General features: G+C 35.6%; 1 protein-coding gene across 10 annotated transcripts in view; it reads right to left on the bottom strand.

Moving 5' to 3' along the window:
• RNF180 (ring finger protein 180) overlaps nucleotides 1–26,861 on the bottom strand; it is a 183,158-nt gene that overhangs the window by 38,348 nt on the left and 117,949 nt on the right. For all 10 annotated transcript variants that reach the window (XR_012000031.1, XR_012000030.1, XM_072750019.1 and 7 more), the window contains one exon: nucleotides 4,673–4,898. Coding sequence is in view for 8 of the 10 variants with exons in the window: in XM_072750019.1 (XP_072606120.1) it covers nucleotides 4,673–4,898 (226 nt within the window). In the remaining 2 variants the exon portion in view is untranslated. The remainder of the gene's footprint in view (nucleotides 1–4,672; nucleotides 4,899–26,861) is intronic.

Genomic DNA, 26,861 nt, shown 5'->3' with positions numbered 1-26,861 from the left:
TCTTTGTGATTGTAGCCATCCTAGTGAGTGTGAAGTGGTATCAGAGTTTTGATTTGCAACTAATAACTAATGATGTTGAGCATTTTTAAATATGTGTATTGGCCATTTTTCATCTTCTCTGGAAAAGTGTCTATTCAAACTCTTTGCCCATTTTGAAATTGGGTTTTCTTTTTATTGTTGAGGTGTAAGAATTCCTCCTATATTCTGGATACTAAGTCCTTGTCACATATGTATTTTATAAATATTTTATTTCACTCTGTGATTATCTTTTCACTTTGTTGATAATATCCTTTGAAGCGGGGATCCCTGGGTGGCACAGCGGTTTGGCGCCTGCCTTTGGCCCAGGGTGTGATCCTGGAGACCTGGGATCGAATCCCACGTCGGGCTCCTGGTGCATGGAGCCTGCTTCTCCCTCTGCCTATGTCTCTGCCTTGTCTCTGCCTCTCTCTCTCTCTGTATGACTATCATAAATTAAAAAAAAATTTAATATCCTTTGAAGCACACAAGTTTTCAACTTTGATAAAGTTTGATTTGTCTGTTTTTTCCCTTGGTTGTTTGTGTGATTTAGGTGTCCCATTTAAGAAATTATTGCCTAATCCAATTTCAAAAATTTTTCACCTATGTTTTCATCTAAGAGTTTTATATCTTTAGCTCTTACATTTAGGTTTTTGTTTCATTTTAACTAGTGTGTGTGCATGTGTGTGTGTGTAAATAGTGTAAGGTAAGGTTCCAAAGTCACATTTCTTTGTGTGTGGGTATCCAAATGCTACAGGGTCTTGGTGTTCTTCCTGAGAATAGTGGTATATATTAGATTAAAAAACTAAGTGCTTCTCTATTTTCTGTATCCTTAGAGAACCATTTCCAGAGGCCTTAATTTAAAAACATCATTTTCATCAGTTAAATGGTGGTTTTGCTCGGGTGAGGATTGAGCCTCTCATACCACCCTTCCAGAAACCTCTTTACTATTTATTATCTTTAAATAATATTGACTTCCATATAAGAGGATTTAGGTCTTTTCATACTATCTTCTTTCCTTTTAACCTCTCAAGATTTTGTGAATCATACTATCATTTTTAGTTTCTTTGTTGACTACCTTTATTCATATGCTTTTATTGGTTAGGATACTCTTGGTTGAAATTAACAGAAAATTTACTCAAACTGTATTAGTTAATTCATAAAATTAATATTTAATGGAACTAGAAATCCGTAGGGTGGGCTTCAAAGCTGGCTGACTTAGCAGTTAAACAATGCCATTAAGACCCTACATTCTTTCCTTCCTCAGTTCTGCCATCAAAAATAAAGGCTTCATACTAAGCTGGTTCCCCACTTACTCATAAGACGGTTTTCAATAGCTACGCCTGTTAGACACTTTCTTGTTTATGTCCAATGGGAGAGAGAGGGCTTCTTCTCCATCTCATCTCTTAAGAGTAGTAAAGACAAACTTTCTTTTCATCTCATTAGTCAGAACTGGACCACATGCTGAATTGTGAACCAATCACTGGCAAAGGGGATAGGTTAACAAGGAGTCAAGGGGGGCAGGGTCTGCTACCCAGAAGCCACTTGGTCTATGTTGGGGAGCTGAATAATATTCAGGCTAAAATCATTTTGATGAATTATACTCTATGGAATAAATCTGGGGGAATCTCATTATCTCTATCCATTGAGCTACTATAACAGAATGGTCACAACTAACCCCTTATTCATTGGCCAAATATCTTCAGTACCTTTAGGAAATGATAGCTTTTGCACTCTGATCTTTGATAGTAACTATCAAACCAGTGTAACTGGTTTGTCCACAATCAGAACAGTGACTGAGATGATTCATTCACTTAATAATAACTATCAGGGTTCAGTAAGATTAAGGGAATACTCTAAGACTGTAAACTAACTTCGCTAAAGTACTACCAAAAGCATATGAAAACAAAAAAGGAAAAAAATCTCATTTATAATAGCAACAACAAAAATACACAGGCAGAAAGCTCATAAGAATTGTGGAGAGATATTAAGAAGGAAATTTCAGAACTTTATTGAGTGGTGATATGCCATAATAATAATCACTCAATATTATATCAATGTCAATTAAAAATATGAACTAGCCCCACATAATTTATACTTTTAAGTCACTTTTGAATTATTAAACATACAACATAGAATAGTGTTCAGAGTAAACTAATAAGGGAGGTGCCTGGGTGGCTTAGTTGGTTAAGTGTCCAACTCTTGGTTTCTGCCCAAGTCATGATCTCAGTGTCCTGGGATCCAGTCTGGCACTGGGCTCCACTCAGCAGACTCCTGCCCCACCCCCTGCACCTGGGCATGTGCACACACACACACACACACACACACATACGCACCCTCTCTCTCAAATAAATAAATAAATCTTTAAGAAAAAAAGAGTAAAGTAATGGGGGAGCATGCCTGGGTGGCTAAGCATCTGATTCTTGGTTTTGTCTTAGGTCATGATCTAAGGTCCTGAGATCAAGCCCCTGGAAGGGCTCCATGCTCAGTGTGAAGACTGCTTGAAATTCTCTCTCTCTCCCTCTGACCCTCCCCTCACTTGCAGATGCACTCTCTTTCTCTCTCTCTAAAATGAATGACGTCTTTTAAAAAAGAGTAAAGTAATGGTGTAGGGCAAGATAGAAATGTGAATGGAAAAGAACAGCTGCCAAGAAACACACATATTTTTGTAATTATTACTTTTTAAAGAATGGCAATTCAATTAGGATAGGAAAAGTGGCTCATTCAACAAATGTTGAACAGAAAATGTTTACATACTTCTTTAGTGGGTATGACCTTTTAATACCTAGCTTTGAAATTAGAAATAATAAAGAGCAAGGTTGCTACATGAGACTACATAAAAATATAAAAGTTCTGTACATTCATAAAACACAATAAACATAACTAAAGTACAAATGACAAACAGGAAAATGATTTACCACATGTGACAAAAGCTGACACTAATTTTTAAAAATCTTATTGTTAATAAACAAGAAAAAGATGAATAAACCATAAGAAAAATCAGCAAAGGTCAGGGCCAGAGATTTAAAAAGAAAACAAAAGAAAACAAAAAAAAAAAATGCCCAGAGTTTAGAGAAAATAAGCCCTTGCATAATGCTGCTTACAGGAGTTTTGGAACACAATTTTGCAACATATATATAGCTGTAAAACATACAATGACTTTTTAACTACCAGTTCTACTTCTGGAAATCCCTTGCAAAGAAATAGAGATTGTGTGATTATTTATCCCCATATATCAGCAAATAATAACAAATAACTAAACTAACTGTTCCATATAGTAGGTAGCTTAAGTAGATCATGATATAATCACAAAAGTTTTTAAGTAAAACTAAGCAGGTTAAAAACCTTATGTATAATATAATTACATTTCTTTTTCTGTAAGAAAGATAATTAAGTACACATATATAAAATATTCTGGAAGGATACTCATTCAAGGTGGTCTTTAAATGTTAGGATTATAGACAATCTTGAGTTTATAGTTTTATCTGGATGTTCTGATTTTTCTCTAATGAAGTTGGATTACGTGTATGATTTAAAAAGTTATTTCTGTAAGAAAACTAGACCATAATGTTTTGGCTACTAGCAATGTCACTTTCCCTAATTTATACTCTGGTATTTCCTCAGCTTTTATCAGAGTATACCAGAAGACACAGTGTCAGGAAACCTGATACTGCATTTGCTCTGAGGATGTTTTTGAGGACACTGACTACTCCGTTTTTCAATATGCCCTAGAAGAGAAATCACATAAAAAATTCCATTTCAACTGCCAGAAAAATGGTTGCTTATTCTTAGGAAGTGGGGTGTTTCTTTTACTGAATCATGAGAATCATATAATTGTGTACTTTAATTTTTCCTTAGGTGTCAGAATATTTAAAACCAAATACTTCATCTAATTATAGTTCCTATGTACAGTCATATGGTTTATGTATCCTGTCCATCCACATTCATCTGTAGAATGTGGAAATAGCATATTTCCCCCTAATTTTGGCACATAGTTGTGCACTCAGTAAGTATTGGCTCTGCTTACTTCTATTATTCTTCACTTTTTCTTAGCAATTCATTAGTTTTTCCTCTCTCCATTAGTATGTTTTAGATAGTATGTTATATTCCATTTTTACTAATACTTAGGTAAACAAATCCTTGCTCTAGTTTTACTTTTCATTCAGGAAGACTTCAAGAACCATAAGGATGTTGAGAAGATGTGGAGTGTGGAGGAAAGACAAGTTTTCCTCAGCTATTTACAGATTTACTCTCTAAGACTCCAGAGGAAATAGCAAGGGCCAAAGAATGAGTAGCAGTAAAAGGCAGCTATGAGGAATGAATCATCAACAGGGCTGCTTCAAATTTTAATGGAATGTCCTTGACATTGGAGATGTCTAAAACCCTTAGAATGTCTTAGAAAAGATCTCATCATAAAGTAGGAATTAGACATGAGAATCTCTTTTTATCGAGGATTCTATGATTTTCACATAGTTCTATGAATTGAGGAAGCACTGTTTTATAACGTGGAGAGTAATAAATTATTCTGTATGGTTTGCAATAACTTTCTCAAAATAATTTATAATTTCTCATAATAATTTATAAAGTACCTTTAGAACTGGAACAAAACAGGAGTCAGAAAAATCAGGAAATTCTGTTAATGAAAGAGAAGAGTTACCTGTCTGGAAAAAGACTCTGGAAATAATTGTCCGACACAATGGGCAGGGAGTGCTTGCAGGATTGTCTTTGGCAAGAGTCCGTAAGCAGGGCTCACAGAAGATGTGGTGGCAAGGGTAACACATGTATGGGTTGAAATAAACATCCAGACACACTGCACAGATGTAACTTTCCTTTTCTTCTGCATATTCATTGTCATCATCTGTACTCATCTCATTATTCAAGGTCTGCAAAACAAGCAAAAATAATTTTTCCTATTTCAGTATGAGATTGGTTTCCTTGAGAAAGAGGACTGCCTTTATATTTTGTTAAAATGAATACAAATATTTATGAGAAGCATATAATATCTATTTTGGTGACATATTCTAAGTGACAGAAAGGCTATCTTACAACATGAGAAGAAACTCAAAACATACATGAAAAATCCAAAAGTCTTAATTATTCTTTTTAATATTTTTATATAATGCTAAATGCTAAACCTTACCCAAACGTATTGAAGTATACCAGTATCTATTTAACCAGTACTAGTTAAATAAGTGTCACATATGCTAGTCCCAGGATTATAGATTCCCCATCTATCCCACTTCCCTTTCTCACCAAAACAATAAAGTGATTGTCATGAGGTTATAGAGCTTTCTATGGGCATGTGTATATGATGAAAAGTAAAGGCAACAGGATATCATTGTTAATCCTCATACCATGCATGAATTCTCTATACTTTGTCCCTTTGTGGACCTAAAGGCCCAGAAATGGCCAAAGCCTAACATATGTCAGGAAGTAGACAAGGCAAAGGGAATTGTGGTAATTCTGGGATCAGGCTTATAGTTGGAAAATAGGATGAGTCCCTTCCCATTTCCCAAAAAGATGAGGTAAGAAAGAGGAACGAAGGAAAGAGGAGTATGTTCAAACATTAGCAGTATGAAGTCTGGTAACCAAATTCTTTGACTTAGTCTAACAATTTCCCATCTGTGAGGATGATGTGAGGATGACATGAGGTAATCAACTAGATAACGAACATTCCATGAAATTTCAGGTAACATAAACAAAGTTCAATACAGAGAGGATATGAAATAAATGTCTCTCACCAACAGAAAGCTTGTGGCTATGGTCTGAACAATAATAAAGAAAATCTGCAGGAAAGGCAACAAAATCCATAATTTTTGCACATTATTGATATATAAATATTCTCTCCTAGACTTATAAGATATTTACAAAACAAAAAGTATAGGTAAATAACTAGCACTGAACTGGGCATCACACATAAAAACATCTATGGACCTAGATGCTGACTGACTTAAATTTTATTCCATGATGCTAGCTTATTCTGCTTGCTTTAGACTCACAGGACTGTGCCTTGAGATTTGAACTAATTAACCTTGAAGAAACCCATGGCATAAAAAAAACCATAATTTGTAGAACCTCTTAAAGCATTTCAAATTGTGACCTAAATATTTGTGCAGTATTTTATTTCTATGAAGTACTTAGCCTCTATGTATACCACAAAAGTAACTAGACTTCAGTAAAATATACAAAGAAATAAAATCTTTGTTATTAAAAAACACAATATTTTGAAAATAAACTTAAGTTTGGAAATAGAAAGTGAGGTTGCAACTATTCATCTATTATTTAAGCTAAGTGAAGCAATCCTCACAATAGAAATAACATATACAAAGACCTGTAGGGTTCACTATGTTTTAAGGAGTTAAAAGGCTTAAGAGTTTTTATTAATCCAGAAAACTGCACCTATCTGCTAATTAATATTGTTATACAAGAAGACAGCAAATTACCTCAAGGATAGAATTCTACTGAGTTTTTCTCCAAATTGCAGAGACGCAGGGTTGCATAATAGTAAATTTGCTGTTGGATTGATAGTTAATTTTTTTTAAAGATTTTATTTATTTATTTATGAGAGAGAGGCAGAGACACAGGCAGAGGGAGAGCCAGGCCCCCTGCAGGGAGCCCCATGTGAGACTCCATCCTGAGATCATACCCGGAGCCCAAGACAGATGCTCAACCGCTGAGCCACCCAGGCGTCCCTGGATAGTTACATTTTTTTAAGTTTTTATTTAAATTCTCATTAGTTGGACAATTATGTTTTAAAGATTAATTACTCATTAATGGAACAATGCCAACCTAGAAAGAGGTTTTTAATAGGTGTGTCTATGAACTCATCCTCTTCTCAATATTTCAATTGTCATAGATGCAAACTCCAGAAATGTTTATCAGAAATGTAGGGGGAATGGATAGAAAAGAGAGCTGTCTAGTTAAGAGCCAAAATCTCTTCTGAAACAAGGTATGCCATTAGCAAATAATAGAAAATTGTAAATTACGCTAACCCAGTTGGTGGAGTCAAGATGAAAAAAATAACAGTCTCAATAGGTGGCTGGGCAGAAATCAAGATTGAATTTAACAGAGATACCTATAAATTCCGAATTGAAGACTCCAAAACAGGCTGCACACGTAGAAGATGAATAAACCTTAGCTAAAAGCAATTTATGTAAAAAGAGCTCGGGATTTTAACTGACTTAATGAAATTCAGTATATGATGTGGTTACTTAAAAAGCAAATTGAACACTTGAAGCACAGGACAGTGTGGGTTAATGTGTCTCTCATTGTGTAAGGATCACAACACATCTGCAGTTCCTTTAAGGAACACAGACAAACTAAAGTCATCCATAGGAACACTGAGGGCCAGGGCAGCAGGACTTCTGAAACCACCTCCCAGGCAAGTGCTGTTAAAAGATCGAGGACAAAAAAAAAAAAAAAAAAAAAAAAAAAAGATAGAGGACACTCATTCAGAAAATGAGATAAACAAGCGTTTGTATGAGAGTGATCCTAATTTTCCTCTGCGTAGTTTTCATGATTAGATCTAAAAACAAATGGATGTTAAAAGAAAATAGATCATAAAAGACATATCTATTTATAAACCAAAATGACATGAATCCAGCATAACCAGTTTCCTCTCATACAGCGCATGTGCCATGGAGCTAAACATTTATCTTGTATTCCCCATGAAATACTTTGGGACTTAGAAACAAGGCAATCAAAGTTGTCTTTTTCCTCAACACAAAACCCCTATGAGGTAGGTATTATTACTATCATCATTTTTTAGAACAAAGAAAAGTGAGGAACAGTGAGCTCCTCATTAACTCACACCACTCATGGTGAAGCTGGGATTTCAATCCAGCCAGTATGGATCTGGAGCAGCACTCTTCGTCACTACCACATTCTTAAGTGAGTTAATGGACTTTAAAATGTCTTACCAAATAATAAATGTTAACGGGTGATGATTATGATGCAGGTTAAAAGAAAAAGACAAATTTAGGTAGGATCTATAGGGAAGTAAATTTTAAGGGATTGTTACTAAAATTAAAAGATGAATATAATAGGTGCCCGATGTACAACTACTCTTGGCTCCAGGGGAATTATTCTACAAAGAACTGAACACAGTCTCTCAAACTCCTTTCTAGGGGCTTCCAGTCTCAGATGAGGAGAAGATTAAACTGATAAATAATATAAAGCAATGTTTCAAAAAAAATCAGTAAAAATTAGCACAAAAATTAAGTCTATGAGTTATTAGTAATAATGACAACAAACAGCAGTGCCTTTAGTTCATTTACAATACTGTGATTACTGCTGTATTTGGCCTTATTCCTCCAACTTACTATTTTTTAAAAGTGATAGTAGGGCAGTGAATAAGAGCAAGACTCCAGAGCCTGTTTGGGCTGTACCACTACTGTCTGTGTGACCTTATGCAAATTACTTAATTCCCTGGATTCTCCTTTTCCTTATTTGTAAGGTGGGGATACTAACAGTACCTAACTCATAGTTGTTGAAAGGATTAAAAAAGTTAATATATATAAAGCATTCAGAACAATAGTTGGAATGTGTTTGCTCTGTCATTATACTTAAGAATACTGTATTTGAAAGTTTTATATTTTTGGAAAATCGTACAGGAAGTACAAAGAATTCCCACATACACCCTTCCAACACACACACACACACACACACACACACACACACACACACACAGTTTCACCTTCTGTCACCATTACTGATATATTACTATTAACTGAAGTCCTTGGATTATTATTTTAGTATACATGCTGCTGAGGCGAGCATGAGTCCATAGTTTGTTTACATTACGGTTCACTCTTGGTTTTGTATATTGTATGGGTTTTAACAAATGAATGTCATCTATCTGCAATTACAATATCCTATAGAATAATTTCACTGCCCTAAAATCCCCTGTGCTCCACCTATTCATCCCTTTGACCTTGTCTCCAATCCCTTGTCAACTACTGATCTGTCTGTATATAGTGTTCTTTTCCCAGAAAGTGTTAAAAGAAGAATTACACATGATGGAGCCTTTACAGACTGGCTTCTTTCACTTAGCAATACACATTCAAAGTTCCTCCTAAATGATCCTGAAATTACTCCAGGTCTCAAATGAGAACTGCTCTTAATTCTACATCAATTTATGTCTTGGCCTTTGAAAAAAAAAAAAATTTCTTCATTTTCTATATCGATACAAACTGCCATCCACTCTTTAGATATTCCTGAAAGACTACAGTTCACTGATGGTATGTTGTCTTATTTTCCAGCTGTGGTATTTCTTTATTCTTTTCAAAAATATATTTTTTATAATTCTATTTTCTTTAAAAGTATGAGGTGAAATCAACATTATAATTGGATTTCACTTAAAACTGTCTCCAGAGAAGGTATTCTTCTTTTATTCTTTCTACCCCACATAAAGGGGAGAAAAAAAGCCAAAGCCAGTTTCTGCTAAGAATGCCCTTGATGAAGGAAAAAGATTAATTTTTATTAATTGATGATTTATCTTTTACTACTCCATGTGAGAGAAACAAGAAGTACACAGAGAGCATTTCTGCTGCATACCAAAGCACAATGTTATTTTAAGAAAAAGCATGCTTATTATTGTTTTCATTGTGAGCTGAACTAGCTGTTTTTTCCATTGAATACCATAGTTATGTAATAAACAATGGCCAGGGAAACTTATTATTCAGATCTAGTTATTTCTCAGGCATTTTCACAAAAATGAAGAAAGCAAATCTGTCACTTCAAGGGAAAAAAACCCTGATTGTATTTGTTGCCAAATAAAGTGATAAAATGTGGGCTTTCAAGCAAAAATAAAAATTTTGGAAAATTTCTATATGCTTATCGCTTCCCAATACTTCCAGACTTTTCTGAAGAGAAGATATTAACAATTTTTTTATATTGCTTGAGAAATATGACATTAAGATGACCTGTATAACTCAATGGACCAATAGTTTCCAGGTCTAATGCACGATAGTACAAAATTATGCTTAAGTAAATGAAGGGCTCAAAGAGTAAAGACAGACCAATGGAATTTAATATAATAGAATTCACATTGTCAGATTCCACATTGCAACTAGTCTTTAATAATCTAGCCCTTGTCAAGTTTTGGTGTAATATCAAAGACATCTATCCAAATCATTTGAAAAGCTATTGTAATACATTCTCTTTTTTGGCTATGTGTCTGGCTGGATTTTCTTCATGTACTTCAATCAAAACAACATATTGCAGCAGACTGTATGCAGAAGCAGATGTGAGAATACAATATGCTGTTTATTAGGTCAAATACTAAAGAGAGTTGCAAAAGTTAAAATGAATGGCATTCTTCTCAATCTTTGTTTTGAATAAATTATTTTTATAATATATTTTATGATGCCATATAATGGTTTATTATTACCTGTGTATGAATTTAAAAATATTTCAAAATTTTTCTGTTTTATCATATGGTAGATATTTAAAACCCACATACACAAAAATTCTTTGGGATTTTCAATAACCTTAAGATTTTAAAGGGATCTTGAGTCCAAAAAGTATGAGAACAAATGCACTAGGAAGTAGAAAGCAAGGTGGTTTCGGCCAAAAACTTGTATTAGATACTGTATTGAAGCATGTAAGTTTTAGTGAATTGGTAATATTGGCAATAATTTCATCTTACTAAACAAGATAATTTAGGGAAAAAATATAATGGGGTCTAAATTACGATGAGTTCTCATCTATCTGAGAAATAAAGAAATAAAAGCTCTAAGGCATCCAAAAAAAAAAAATGGTGGGACAGTGTAGGGAAGGAGAAGAAGAACGTATTTAGTGTTTACTTCAAAAAGCCACACCTAGATGCATCATATTATCAAGAGAAAAACCAATCAGCTTAATGTTTAGAGTTCTATTAGATGATAAAATAACTTCATTTGGTTTTTATTTTAATCTTTTTAAAATTTTTATTTATTTATTTGAGAGACAGAGAGAGAGAGAGCAAGCATATGTGCATGCAGCAGGAGGAACAAAGGGAGAGGGACAAGAGACTCCACACTGACTCTGGAGCTGGAGGTAGGGCTTGTCTCGTGACCCTGAGATCATGACCTGAGCTAAAATCAAGAGCAGACACTCAACTGACTGAGCCACTCAGGCATCTCAATAAATAATGTCATTTAAAATGAAAAGCAAGATCTACTATGTAATATTCTGAGGTGGCCTCTAAAGCATCAAGGAAAGATTAGGTGATCTTTGATACAGTTTTAGTTATACTTTCTACATTATAATTATTTGATAATTGGCAATTCATATGGGGTTGCTTGATACAAATATTAAGAACACCTCATTAATAAGCTTTTCTAAATAGATTGAAAATTACTATATCTGAATCATTTTTTTATAGCAATCACTTTGCAAGACAGAAATAGAGCTTTAGGTTAGAGTTAACTCTAGGAATCTATGTCAAAAAGATCTAGCTGTCCTGGCTTGAGTGCTTGTTTCACTTAAAAAAAATCCAAAATAACATCCCAAGGTCTAGAGTGAATGTCAGTAGTTAGTAGCTATGAAGGAAGAAACACACCAAATCCCTACAACCTGTAGTAAAGGAAAAACAGAATTTGTGGGGTCTCAAATGAACACTGGGGCTGCTATAATCCAAAATTCTGAGTGGAAATTTCCCACAATTTATTCCTGTAATCTACCAGCATACCATAGAAAGGAAGAGACTAAATGAAGACTTTCCATGTCTCCAAGAGGTGACCAGTGATGGCTTAGAATATTTTTTCCCCACTCACCATCATACTTCTCTGTATGTTTGCAGATTAATACAATACTCAGTATCGCCCAGGCCATCAGATACAGAGTTATTCAGAGACCGTTTATTCATTATGTTGCTTCGTAAATAAAGTCCCTTCAGGGCTCCACTCTATATACTGATGGAACTAGATTCATGTATAAAATAGAAAATTCCAGAGAAGTACATACTGTCATTTTTCCCTCTACTGGCCATTGGAAGAATTCTATTTATCCCATTAAAAGCTCTCCAGAATGCAACTCTGTGCAGCTTACTTGCTCTCCTAAGAAATATGAATATTAAACCAAAATGATACTTGATTTACTTATAAAACAGAAAATCAAGTTAAATGAAGTAAAAAAAAAAAACAAAAACAAAAACTAGAGAACAGTCCTAGCCTTGGAAGAAGTGAGAATGACCCATATTCACAGTAACCAACTGCAAATGCTCAGGCTAGGATTTATAAATTTCCCCAAATTACTTTGGTTTGGGGACTAAAAGCAATTCATTAGAATGGAAATCTTTCTTCAGCAAAACTCAAAGAGTATATATCTGCCATTTCTGGCTCTCTTTTGAGTACATATGAGCTCTAAAATGTACTTTTTTTTTTTAAGAGAAAAACTTATGACTTTCGCTTTACATCTGTTGCATTGTTCACTACCCCCATTTTTGGCATTTGAAATAAAATGTTTGCAATATTTTGTAGTGCTGGTCACTTTTTGAAAGTATCTTCTGTTTTTAGTTTGAAAACCAAGGCTATGCTAGTAGTTATTTTAAAAATACTACATGTTCTGTACAAGTTAATACATCTTTATTAAATGATAAATGATGCAGTATATATTCCATGCATATTTTCGTGGAAGCATTTAAATTTAATAATCACATACACTAAAAAAATTACTATCCTGTCTGAAATTAAAGGAAGGGTGTTTTGCTACATAACATTTCTAACATTTCTAATATTCTGGGATGTTTTCACCTCATTTACAAAGTCATGTTGACTTAAAGGAAGAAAAATGTGAATCCCAGGTTACTGATTAGCTCCAAAAGGAAAATAAATAGATATTAAATCTTTATTCACACTTATAGTTGCTAATACACAACCACATAGTTAAAAGGCACTAGTTGCCATGTTCTTAAACACTACAAAATGCAATCATTATTCTATGGAAGACATTTTACTTTGTTTCAATGTTGGAGAGAGAATGAGTTTACTTGGTCTTTTCTGGCTTCACTGTAATTGTCCATCTGCTTTATTTACCTTATTCTTTAAGTCTTATATACAATTTATTCCTCTTACAGACCTTTTTTTTTTTTAAGAAAGATTTTATTTATTTATTCATGAGAGACACACAGAGAGAGGCAGAGACACAGGCAGAGGGAGAAGCAGGCTCCATGCAGGGAGCCCAATGTGGGACTAGATCCTGGGACTCCAGGATCATGACCTGAGCCAAAGACAGATGCCCAACCACTGAGCCACCCAAGTGTCCCTTTGCTGACCTTTTTTGACATGCATTTCACACACCCTAAAATTCATCATTTTAAAGTGTGCAATTCAGGGGCTTTGGTATATTCATAAGGTTGTGCAGTCATTACCAGTACCATCCAATATCAGAAAATTTTCCTCACTCCAAAAAGAAACTGCAATACCCATTATCAGTCATTTCCCATTTCCTTCTCTCCCCCCCCCCTCCTGGTGCCCCACCCTTGGCAACCACAAATCTTTCTGTCTCTATAGATTTGATTATTCTGAACATTTCATATAAACAGAATCATACAAAACAAGTCCTGTTGTATCTGGCTTTTTCACTCAAGGTTTCCAAAGTTTTCATTCTCTTTTATGATGGAATAATATTTCATTGTATGGATATCTCTCATTTTGTTTATTGTTACTGGCTTCTTATATATACATATTTCTCTGTCAATGTCCTTTTAGTAATGGTCTTTACAAAGCTGGTGTTCTGCATTTTCTATTTCCCTAGATGAACTTACCCTTTCTTACTGTCCTCAGAATCTACTTCCTTAGTACTGATGCCAGCAAAATCTTTGTTTAATCTTATCCCTCTTCTAATCTCCAAATACAAATTTCTAACTGCCTTTTGTACATGATCATACTAGGACTCCAATCTTAATATATTCTAACTTGAAATCACTTCTCCCCCAGATTTGACTCTTGTTCCTCACCTCCTACATCTGATCCTTGCCAGGTTTCGTTCTTCAACTGTTTCAACGTTCCCCTGTACTCCCCTCAACCATGATTCCCTTTATTTTCATTGATACTTTTTAAAAAAATATTTTATTTATTTATTCATGAGAGACAGACAGACACACACACACACACACACAGAGAGAGAGAGAGAGAGAGAGAGAGAGAGAGAGAGAAGGTAGAGACATAGGCAGAGGGAGAAGCAGGTTCCCTGCAGGAAACCCAATGTGGGACTCAATCCCAGGACCCCAGGATCACGATCTGAGCTGAAGGCAGATGCTCAACCACTGAGACACCCAGGTGTCCCTCATTGCCACTTTCTAATTCAGGTTTTTATCTCTATCTTCACTCAACAAATACTTATTGAGCACCTACTGTGTATTAGCCACTTTCCCAGGCCCATTATGGAGCTTTTGGTCTTGTGGCAGAGAATAAAAGGATGCTGAGAAAGCATAAAACAGAGGAACTCAAATTAGTCTGGGGTCCATAAAGGCTTCTTTGAGGTAGTGGCATTTAAGTCAAGATCTTGTTAGAAATATTTTTGTTACAAGTGACAGACAATCCAACTCCAAGTGGCTCAAAAGTTAAAATACGATCTGCTGGTACCAGTAACTGGAAAATCTAGAAGTACATCTAGCTTTAGGCAAGAATCAACTCAGCACCCCAAATGACATCTCTAAAAATTATCCTTTTATTTTTCAATTACACCAAATTCCTCACAGCTTTTGTGACTTTTGCACAAGCTGTTCCTTCTGTGTACTCTTTCATCTCTATTCTTCCCCTAATTCCTACACCATTCCTGCCATTCAGATCTGACATGATTTGGTTTCATGGACATTTTTGGGGAAACCTCTGCAGCATCCACTCCACCCATCTTCTGCCAACAATTTATTGATTTTTTTCAATTGGGAAATTCACCCTTCCCCGTATAGCCCCAAATGTGCATTCCAATTGGCCTTAAGTGATTCAGGGGAAATAATATGGGATGAATACCAGGAGGCTAATCCTGATATAGCCCTACTTGAGAGACTATACTTTCTGTGGATCAAAAGTGTCCTCCAGATTCTCTACACAGGACATTTCATCCATTTGCAAGTCCCTGCCATAGGAATCTAAAATAGCCTGGGGAGGGGAATGGGTGACGGGCACTGAGGTGGACACTTGACGGGATGAGCACTGGGTGTTTTTCTGTATGTTGGTAAATTGAACACCAATAAAAGTTAATTTAAAAAAATAAAAAAATAAAAAAATAAATAAAAATTAAAAAATAAAATAAAATAAAATAAAATAGCCTGGGGTCACATTAAGCATAAAGGTCTTTGAATCTAAAATTATTAAAAATATACCAGTATTCATGTTTTTAAAGATACTATTATTTCTGCTATTATCAGGGCAAAGCAATGGGACCAAGGCAATAGAAGTGACTAGAAATGGCTAATCAATAGCCTTCAAACCATTTCTTTTTTTTTTTCTTCAAACCATTTCTATATAAATTCTGGCTCAAAAAGGAATAATGAATATTATGTTTAATCACTATATTCCTATTACTTAGAAGAATGTGTGGTATATAGAAGATGCTCAGTATATATGACTTAAGTTAGAGAATAGGAAGATTGGTAAAAGAGAAGTATGTACTTGTCATACTGGAAAGACCCCAGAAAGACACTTCAGGTGAATACAAGGAAAAAAGATTAAAATAACATCAATTTCTACAGATAGATTGCATTAGCTGGGGCTTTCCAGAACCCAAAGCATGGAAAAAGTTTATATGCTATTACTTGATTAGGGAGTGCAGGCATGAGAGTAAAAGAGAATAAGTGAGGTAAAGAGGGAGAGAAAATATGAAAGGATAGATTTCTGAGTAGGCCTTTAATTGGTATCAAATACAGTCTTAGGAGAGGGTTATGAACTATTGTGTCCCAATTACATGTAATGGGGTCTATAGTCTGCTGAAGGATGAAGGGAGAAAAACGTTATCTGCTGGTGCCCATCTCCTATTGATCTAAAATGTGTCAAACTGGGCATTAACACCCCGTCACTTCCAGGTTACATACACATAAGAACTAAGTGGGCCTCACTGCATCTAATGCTTCAGTGACAATAGAGAAGACCCACAAGGCAAAGGCTGCTAACTCGCTTGCTGGAGTAGCTGCTGGACAGAGCCAAAGTTGAGTTGTTCTCCAAGGCAGTAGCTAGGCCAGAACAAATATTGCAAAGGGGATTTATGGTGGCATGGATAAATACTCTTTAGTATACTCATATAGGGGAATATAATTCAGCAATAAAAAGAAATAAATTACTTATACACAAAACATCGTGAGTGAATTGCAAAAAAAACAGATTTAAAAACAAAGACTAGGGACGCCTGAGTGGCTCAGTGGTTAAGCGTGTCTGCCTTCAGCCCAGGGCATGATCCTGGAGTCCCGGAATCGAGTCCCATGTCGTGCTCCCTGCATGGAGCCTGCTTCTCCCTCTGCCTGTGCCTGTGCCTCTCCCTCTCTCTCTCTCTCTGTGTCTCTCATGAATAAATAAATAAAATCTTAAAAAGATTTAAGTTAGAGAAAAAAAAAAAGACTGTAACAAGAAGGAAAAAAAGGGCATTATATAATGATAAAAGCATCAATTCATCAAAATCATCATGGAAGAAGCCTTACACCAAAGAGTACCTAGCACATAATTCTACTTTTGTAAAATTCTACAATAAGTGAGATTACTCTATGGTTGAAAAAAAAAAATCAGAAGAATAGTTGGCTCCAGGATATGAAACAGAAATTGGCTGGGAAGAAGAATAGGAAACTTTTTGGAATGATGTAAGGTTTTTATATCTTAGTGTATATATACACAGGTGTGTGTATTTGTTAAAATAGTAGATGAACATCTAAGGTTTCTATATTTCACTGTATGTACTGAGAAGTATATGTATGTACGTATGTAAAAATATTTATAATAATGTTACTATATGGTTTGCTTAAATAAGCTCCAATTATTAGCTATTTAGAGTACTTGCCTTTCTCTTTTTAACTGTTTCATGTAACTCTGTGCTTGCTATTTGTTCTGCCTCAAATGCTGCTTATCTCTGTGAATGGCTGGTTCTTTTTTTGTTTCTTTAGGTCTCAGCTCAAATATTATTTCAGAGTCCTACCCACAAGACATTATCTAAATGAAAGCAGCACCACCATCTCCTAATGCACATACCAAACCTCACACTTACTTTATCACTGAGTTTAGAAAATAATGGACAGGAGTGTCTGGGTAGTTCAGCTGGTTAAGTATTTGCCTTCAGCTCAAGATAATGACTGAGCCTTGTGTTGGGTTCCCACTCGGTGGGGAGTCTGTTTGTCCCTCTCCTTCAGTTCCTCCCCCGATCACGCTCTCTAATAAAATCTTAAAAAAAATTTAAAAACAGACAATAATGGCCAAACCACTTAAGTTTCATCTTCTCCTAAGTAATAGCCTTTGCCTAATCTACTTCTCAGTATACTCACAGCTATTATAATATCATACATAATATATGAAAAGGTTACGTGATCTAAAATTGTTTATCAGTATAGCATTTTATTATGGTCTTTTTATGGAAGGCAACACACATATACATCATTTCTGTCCAGCAGGGCTGAGGACAAAAATATTTCTAACCCAGGTTTCCTTGTTCTTTATTTACTTTAGTTACTGAATAAATTCTTGCTCCTGGCAATCAAAACAGCCTGAGATTCTACTTTTAAAAGATATGAGGCCAACAGCTTGGTACAGCCTTTATCTCCATGCAAAGTTTGTACCAATATATAGAATGGATAAAAAAACAACAACACAAGACTCATCTACATGCTGCCTATAAGAAACTCACTTCAGATCTAAAGACACACAGAGATTGAAAGTGAAGGAATGACAAAAATGTTCATCATGGAAATGAAAGCAAAAAACCCCCAAAACCAAAAACCAAAAAAACAACCCAAAAAATAAAAAACAAAAAGCTGGGATAGCAATACTTTTGTTAGACAAAACAGATTTAAAAACAAAGACTAGGGACGCCTGAGTGGCTCAGTGGTTAAGCGTGTCTGCCTTCAGCCCAGGGCATGATCCTGGAGTCCCGGGATCGAGTCCCACGTCGGGCTCCCTGCATGGAGCCTGCTTATCCCTCTGCCTGTGCCTCTCCCTCTCTCTCTCTCTGTGTGTCTCTCATGAATAAATAAATAAAATCTTAAAAAGATTTAAGTTAGAGAAAAAAAAAAGACTGTAACAAGAAGGAAAAAAAGGGCATTATATAATGATAAAAGCATCAATTCAACAAGAGGATATAACAATTGTATGTATCTATGTACCCAACATAGGTACACCTACATACATAAAGTAAATGTTAACAAACAGAGAAGTTGATAGTAGTATAACAATGGTAGGAAACTTTAACACCACACTTACAACAATGGATAGATCATCCACACAGAAAATCAACAAGGAAACAGTGGCTTTGAAAGACACATTGGACCAGATAAACTTAAGAAATATATTTAGAACATTCCATCCCAAAACAGTGGAATATACATTCTTTTCAAGTGCATATGGGGCATTTTCCAGAATAGATCACGTTAGATAATAAAGTATTAATAAATTAAAAAAGAATGAAATCATATCACGTGTCTTTTCTGACCACAAAGGTATAAAACTAGAAATAAATCATAAGAAAAAATCTGGAAAAAACACAAATACATGGAGGCTAAATAATATGCTACTAAATAATGAATGGGTCAACCAAGAAATCGAAGAGGAAATAAAAAAGATACATGGAGACAGAAAATGAAAACATTAGAGTGCAAAATCTTTGGGTTGCAGCAAAAGCTGTACTAAGAAGGAAGATTATAGCAATACAGGCTTAGCTCAAGAAACAAGAAAAATCTCAAATAAATAGACAATTTTATACTTAAAGTAGCTAGAAAAAGAAGAACAAAGCCCAAAGCCAGTAAAAGAAAATAATACCGATTAGAGCAGAAATACATAAAATAGAGACAAAAAACAATAGGATGGATCAAGAAAACCAGGAGCTCATTCTTTGAAAGCATAAACAAAGCTGATAAACCTTGAGCCTGACTCATCAGGAAAAAGAGCCAATCCAAATAAAATCAGAAATGAAGTAGAAGTAACAACTAACACTACAGAAATACAAATGATTATGAGACTAATATGAAAAATTATCTGCCAACAAAATGGACAGCCTAGAAGAAATGTATAAATGCCTAGAAACATACAATCTTTTGAAACTGAATTAGGAAGACAAAGAAAATCTGAACAGACTGATTACTAGTAACAATATTGAATTGGTAATAAGAACACTCCCAACAAACCAAAGTTCAACCCAGATGGATTCACAGGTGAATTCTACCAAACATTTAAAGAAGATTAGTACCTATTCTCAAACTATTCCAAAAAATCGAAGAGGAAGGGAAGCTTCCAAATGCATTCTACAAGGCTAGCATTACTCTCATGCCAAAACCAGACGAATACACTACAAAAAAAGAAAATTACAGGCCACTATCCCTAATGAGCACAGATGCACATGTCCTCAAAAAATATTAGCAAACCACATTCAACAATACATGAAAAGAATCATTCACCACAATCAAGGGGGGTCTATTTCAAGGAAACAAGGATGGAAATTTGTTTCATTTCTAATACTAATAACAAAGAAGCAGAAAGAGAAACTAAAAAAATGATTTCTCTTATCATTATGCCAAAAAGAAAATACTTACGAATAAACTTAACTAAGGAGGTGAAAGACTCATACTCTGGAAATTGTAAAACAGGGAAAAAGAAACTAAAGACAATGGAAAAACATAGCATCCTTGTGGATTAGAAGAAAATCAGCAGCATTTTTCACAGAACTAGAATAATACTAATGTTAGTGTGGGACCACAGAAGACTCCAAACAGCTAAAGAAGTCTTGAGAAAGAACAAAGCTGCAGATATTACAATCCCAGATTTCAAGATATACTACAAAACTATAACAATCAAAGCAGTATGCTACTGGCACAAAAATAAACATGTAGATCAATGGAACAAAATAGAAACCCCAGAAATAATCTCATGATTATACCATCAATTAATTTATAACAAAGGAGAATACACAAAGAATACACAGTGGGGAAAAGACAATCTCTTCGGTAAGTGGTGTTGGGAAAACTGGTCAGATACATGCAAAAGAATGAAACTGGGCTACTTTCTTACACCACACACAAAAATAAACTCAAAATGCAGTAAGGACCTAACTGAGAGATATGAAACTATAAAACCCCAGAAGAAAACATATATAGTAATCTCTTAGACACTGACCTTATCAACATTTTTCTAGATATGTCTCTTGAGGCAAGGGAAATAAAAGCAAAAATAAACTACTGGGACTATACCAAAAAAAAAAAAAAAAAAAAAGCATTTTCACAGTGAAGGAAACCATCAACATAGTGAAAAGGCAACCTACTTAATGGCAAAGATATTTGCAAATGATATGTCTGGTAGGGGTTAGTATCTAAAATACATAAATAACTTAGTTCAACAACAACAACAAAAAAACCCCAAAAATCAGATTAAAATGGGCAGAGGACCTGAATAGACATTCTTCCAAAGAAGATATTCAGATGGCCAACAGACACATGCAGAGATGCTTAACATCGGTAATCATCAAAGAAATGCAAATTAAAACCATAATGATGTATCACATCACACCGGCCAGGATGCCTACAATGAAAAACAAATGACAAGTGTCGGCGAGGATGTGGAGAAAAAGGAATCCATATGCACTGTTGGCAGGAATGTAAACTGATATAGCCATTGTGGAAAAGAGATGGATGTTCCTTAAAAAAATTAAAAATAGTAATATTGTATGATCCGGGAATTCCACTATAGGGTATTTACCCAAGAAAGCGAAAAGATACATGCAACCCTATGTTCACTGTTGCATTATTTACATGAGCCAGGATATGGAAGTGACCTAACTGTCCATTGACAGAGGAATGGATAAAGAAGATGTAGTATATAATAGATGCACTTAATAGATGCACTGTATAGAATAAAAAAATACAGCGATCTTGCCATTTGGGACAATACAGATGGACCTAGAGGATATCGTGCTAAGTGAAGTAAGTCAGACTGGGAAAGACAAATTCCATATGATTTCGCTTATATGTAGAATCTAAAAAACAAATGAGCAAACAAACAAAAGAGGCAGAAAATGATCCATAAATACAGAATACAAACTGATGGTTGCCAGAAGGGAGGGTATTGAGGGGTGGGTAAAAAAGGTGACGGGGAGTGTGAGGTGCAAGCTTTCAGTTATGGAATGGGTAAGCCATGAGGATGAAAGGTGCTGTATTGAAATTGAAAATACAAGTTCAAATAGAACTGTAATAGCGTATGATGACAGATGGTGGCTACATGTGGTAAAAACAGCATAAGGTAGAGGGTCATGTAATCACTATGTTGTACACCTGAAATGAATTTAACATCATGTGTCAAATCTACTTCAATAAAAAAAAAATCTATACCAACAAAGACACTTTTGTATTACGATTTAGAAATCACATCTATGTACTCAATAGTTTGGCTGGTAATTAGCTTTATAGTGTAAGTATCATAGACCAAAAAATTACAATTTTATCATACATGAAATTAAATTTTCATATGGTTTCTGGAAAGTACTAAAAACTATACCTAGTTCATAAATGTGAAGTGCAAAATGTGGGATAAGAGCGAAGTGACATTTAAGCAATATTTGCATCCTGATATTTTAAGATTTAATGGTCTATTAGTGTCTCTGAATCTTATTTCATATAAAATTATGTTTAGGAAGCCAGTTCAACACTTTAAAGACATGGTTAGCTAAGAGCATTTTTACATATATTGTAGTATTTTTAAAATTTTATGAATATAAGTCATTTCTTGGCTGTTTCCATCTCGGTTTCTTCTGGTGCACTTGTTTTTTGATGTTTGCAATCAGACTTCTTACCTGAAATTTCTATCATTCAATTTTATGTGGGTAACAAACATTTCTATAATTATTGACTATGTACAGAATGAATAATACACTTACTAGTCTCATTATTTCCATCTCTACTATCCAGGTGAAAAGAGGTTATCTCATTTTAATATCATTAGCGAGACTTTATATGGATCAGTGCAATGTAAATAAAATATAATTATTTCTAAATGAGACTGCCCTTTCAACAAACAGAGGGCATGTGTCTTACTTATGGAACTAGAAAATACATGAATAGATTATGATGTTATGAAAATTTCCATAATTCAGCACATTTAATAAGTCCTTTATATCTAAATTCAAACGTTTAGTTTCTAAAGAAAAAAAGGTATTTCTAATTTAAAAAGGGGGCAGTTGTGGCATTTCAGAGTTTCCATGTGTTTGAGGTAAGTAAGCCACTAGACAAGCAAAGTAGAGGCAAAATGAAAGCATCTAACACCCACAGGAAGAAGAAAAGATAGCCGCAAAGTTATTACAGCACCAGCTAAGTGAATCAGAGCTCTAGGACAAGCTGAAACATGAGTAAAATAAGGAAGGCCACAGGCCATACCTGGTAGCAGGACAATGTCTGACCCTGCCTCTGGTACCTCCTAAGTTAACAAGCTTGGGTAGGACTGGTTTAGATGAAATGTGAGACCGAGTTGGGCAATGCTGGGGCAGGCAATGATTTACATTGTCTATGTTTATACCCAATAGGATTCCAATCAAAATAGTCTGACTATACATCTCCATGATTGTGATTTGGTTTCTCTTGACATTTTAACATTTCTGAAATTCACAAACAATTTTTTTAAATTTTTATTTATTTATGATAGTCAAAGAGAGAGAGAGGCAGAGACACAGGCAGAGGGAGAAGCAGGCTCCATGCATCGGGAGCCCGATGTGGGATTCGATCCCGGGTCTCCAGGATCGCGCCCTGGGCCAAAGGCAGGCACCAAACCGCTGCGCCACCCAGGGATCCCTCATAAACAATTTTAACCCAATACAGTTCTTTCATTCGAAAATCTTCCCATCTCTCTCCAATGGCTTCTTTTTTTTTTTTTTTTTTAAAGATTTTATTTATTTATTCATGAGAGACACAGAGAGAGAGAGAAAGAGGCAGAGGGAGAAGCAGGCTCCCTGCAGGGAGTTTGATGCGGGACTTGATCCCAGGACCCCGGGGTCACGACCTGAACCGAAGGCAGGTGCTCAACCATTAAGCCACCCAGGTGCCCTTCCAAAGGCTTTATTAATTAAACTATCAATCCACAGTGTCTTAAAAATTGAAGGGAAAAGGCAAATCTTAAACTCTGTTTTTCTCTTCTTATAAGGACAATAATTCCATGAGCAGCAAGAAGGTGGCAGTCTACAACCAAGGAAGTGGAAGCTCACCAAGGAAGTGGAAGTAGCCGGCACCTTGATCTGGGACTTCCTAGCCACCAGAACTGAGAAGTAAATGTCTTTTTTAAGCCATTCATTCAATGTATGGTATTTGGTCACAGTAGCCCATCTAGGGTAATCCCCGTTGCAGAAATTAGGAATCGGAGGCTCAGAGTGGTTGAGTAAGGTTAAGGTCAAGATAACTTATTTCAGCCACAGATCTGGTTAACCTGAAAACTCAAAACTCTGAACTCCTTCTTTGTAGTACATCCATGAAATTCAACATTGTGCTCTCAATCACAATTTTTTTTTTGTTTTTCCTATACTTTTTCATATAATTCACGCATCCTGGTCCAAGGCACAATCATCTTTTGCCTAGATTACTGCACGAGCCTCCAGCTAGGTTTCCCTACTTCTTCTTGGTACACGTATATATTTCTCTTTCCTCCCTCTATATTCCCCACAGTTTATTCTTAACACAGAAACTAGGGGGGTCATTTTAAAATATCACATCATGTTTTAAGACTGCTTAAATCTACCAGGTTCATAAAACCACTCGGAAAAAAAAACCTGTAGTCTTGACAACGGCCCATAGGTCTTCCACGATCTTCCCAACCACTCTTCTCTGACCTCATCTTCCACCACTAACTCCCTCTCACCATGCTCCAGCCACGATGATCTGCTTGTTGGTCCTACTATTATCTTAGATCAACACACTTGTGTGTTGACTTTTACATTTACTGTTATGTCTAGAATGCTTTTTTTTTTTCCAGATGGTTTTTTTTCACCTCCTTCAAGTCTCTGATCAATTCTCGTGTTCTCAGTAATCCCTACCTTAACTAACCCTATTTAGTACCACAGCCTGACCCCACCTTCTGACATTTCTGGTTTGCCCCACTTTTTTCCATATTTATCAACTTCCAATATATACGTAAATTTATTTATTATGTTTATTGTATGACCCTTATGCTAGAATGGAAGATCCAAGAGAACAAGAACCTTTATCTGTTTTCCTTACTGATGTAACCCCAAGTGCCAAGAACAGTGCTTGACATGGGGCAGGAAACAATAAATATTGGTTGAATGAATGAGTGTAAAAGACAGATTACTTGTCACTGGAAGACAGACTGTTTTTTAGGTGAGATACTGAGAATAGAAGGACTTAGTCAACCCCTCATTAGCTTACCAACAGAATGTAGAAGTAGCTAACTCTAACTAGTCTCACATGTGTTTAAAGTCTCAATAAATATTTATTGTGGAAAATTAAGAAATGCAGACAAAAACACAGTGAAAATGAAAGCCACCCATTTGCCAGAACAATCACTAATGCTACATGCATGACTAGATTCTTCCTTTGTATAAACACACATTTAAATTTTTCTTTAAAAAAAATAAGATTTTGGGACGCCTGGGTGGCTCAGCAGTGGAGTGTCTGCCTTCAGCCCAGGGCGTGATCCTGGAGTCACAGGATCAAGTCCCACAACAGGCTCCCTGCATGGAGCCTGCTTCTCCCTCTGCCTATGTCTCTGCCTTTCTCTGTCTCTCATGAATAAATAAATAAAATATTTTTAAAAATTAAGATTTCCTCTCTCAACATGTTCTTCTCTAAAGGAGATGCACATACAACAAATCTCTTCCACTAAACATAACAGAAACATCTCTCCTTTGATGCTACATTTTTATCTAGCTATAGTCACTTTTCTCTTTCCCTTCAGAGTCAAGTCCTTGGAAAGAAAAGAACATCAGTTCTGTCCATTCTTTCCTGCAACCCACTACTAGACCAGAACTGCTCTAACCAAAAGTCATCTATGACCCAATTGCCACATTTCACAGATTATTTTCGGTTCTCATTATACATGATAATTCCACAGCATTTAACATTCTCAGCCAATTTCTTCTCTTAAAAACTGTCATTTTCAAGAATGCCACTGGAATGGAGCCTCCTTTTAACTTCCTACCCTGGTTCCTTTTCTGGCTTTTCTTCCATTGGCTACCCACGGGAATGTCGGTATTCTCGGGAGTGCTCAGTCTTGGACCTTTTCTTTTTCAACAGTACCTGTTCCCTTAAGCAACCTCATCTTTCATTCTTATAGTTTTAGCTACTACCTGTTATACTGATGACTCAATAATCTCTAGCTTTAGCCCAGATTACTCTTCTGAACTCCAAATCCATTATTCTCTAGCTATCCACTCATCTATTAGATATCTACCTCCTTGTGCATTTTGCCACCCAGGGACAGGAAAACAGTGTGTTCAAAGGTAATTTCACTTTTCCCTTAAATCTGCACCTCACTTAAAACCTTACTGTTACCATAATCTACTTGTTATTTATCCAAGAAATAAATTTAGCAACCATTTTAGATTTTCCCTTTGTCTTCATTTTCTGTATCTTATCAGCAATCAATTTACATAGATTGCTTAAAAGCTTCATATTTTATTATCCTTTTCTTTTCCCACTGTTAACACCTCAGTCCAGGCCATATAATCTCTTGCCTGTCTTTGGAGTCTATTCCTCCTCAATGATCACTTCAGTTCATGCCCTATACTGCTGCCAGACAGATCCTTCTTTTTTAATTTAATTTAATTTAATTTAATTTTTTATTTGAGAAAGCAAGACTGAGAACATAGGCAGGGGGAGGGGCAGAGGGAGAGGGAGAACCAGACTCCCCGCTGAGCAGGGAGCTCCAGGTAGGACTAGATCCCAGGACCCTGGGATCATGAACTGAGCTGAAAGCAGATGCTTCACTGACTGAGTCACCCAAGTCTGTCTGTCTGCCCTGGACAGACAGATCTTTCTAAAAGGAACATGGAATACATTGCTGTCTATATTCCTTACAGGCAAGAGAAATTTTTCACCATCCTGTTCAGTCCCAAGAAACTTACACCCAGCCTCAGACAGAGAATACACAATCAGGTCATATCAATTTAGAAATAACTGCTCAAACCATGATTACTAACTGGTGGCTGAAGGCACTAGGTCAAGGATACAAGCCCTGCCACCATCCTCCTTTTCTTTTTCACATGATACTCTAATGCTTAGAAACGTGATGTTTTTAGGTTGAGAGGCCAGCTTGGTGACTGGTGGCAAGTTTAAATTTGGAGATTTTCTTATAATAAAAGGAATACATGCTTATGGTAACAAATGAAGCAATATAATAACTCATAAAGGCAAAGCACATTGTGGCAGACACTACTGGTTGTTTAGGTTCTCAACCCTTTTTTCCTTTATGAGAACTGTCCTCCATTGTAGGAGCCAGAAAGCTTAAATAGTTGTTTACCCTGGCTTTCTTACAGCTAGAGTTGGCTCAACTTTGACCAATGAGACATAAGTAAATATGCTGAAAATTCCTGGTAAAAGTCTGGATTTCTGTATGAAAAGGTTAGAAATAGCTGGTACTGTCCCTTCCTTTCCCTTGAACATGATGACTCCAAAATTTGGATCCCGTCAGCCCTCTTCCAACATGAGGCAACATGCATAAGAGTGGAAGTAGAGGCAAGATTAGAAT

This window comes from Vulpes vulpes, chromosome 2, assembly GCF_048418805.1.
Source record: "Vulpes vulpes isolate BD-2025 chromosome 2, VulVul3, whole genome shotgun sequence".
Taxonomy (NCBI): Eukaryota; Metazoa; Chordata; class Mammalia; order Carnivora; family Canidae; genus Vulpes; species Vulpes vulpes.
The sequence above is the reverse complement of the archived record's forward strand: the minus strand, read 5'-3'. Positions and strand labels throughout refer to the sequence as shown.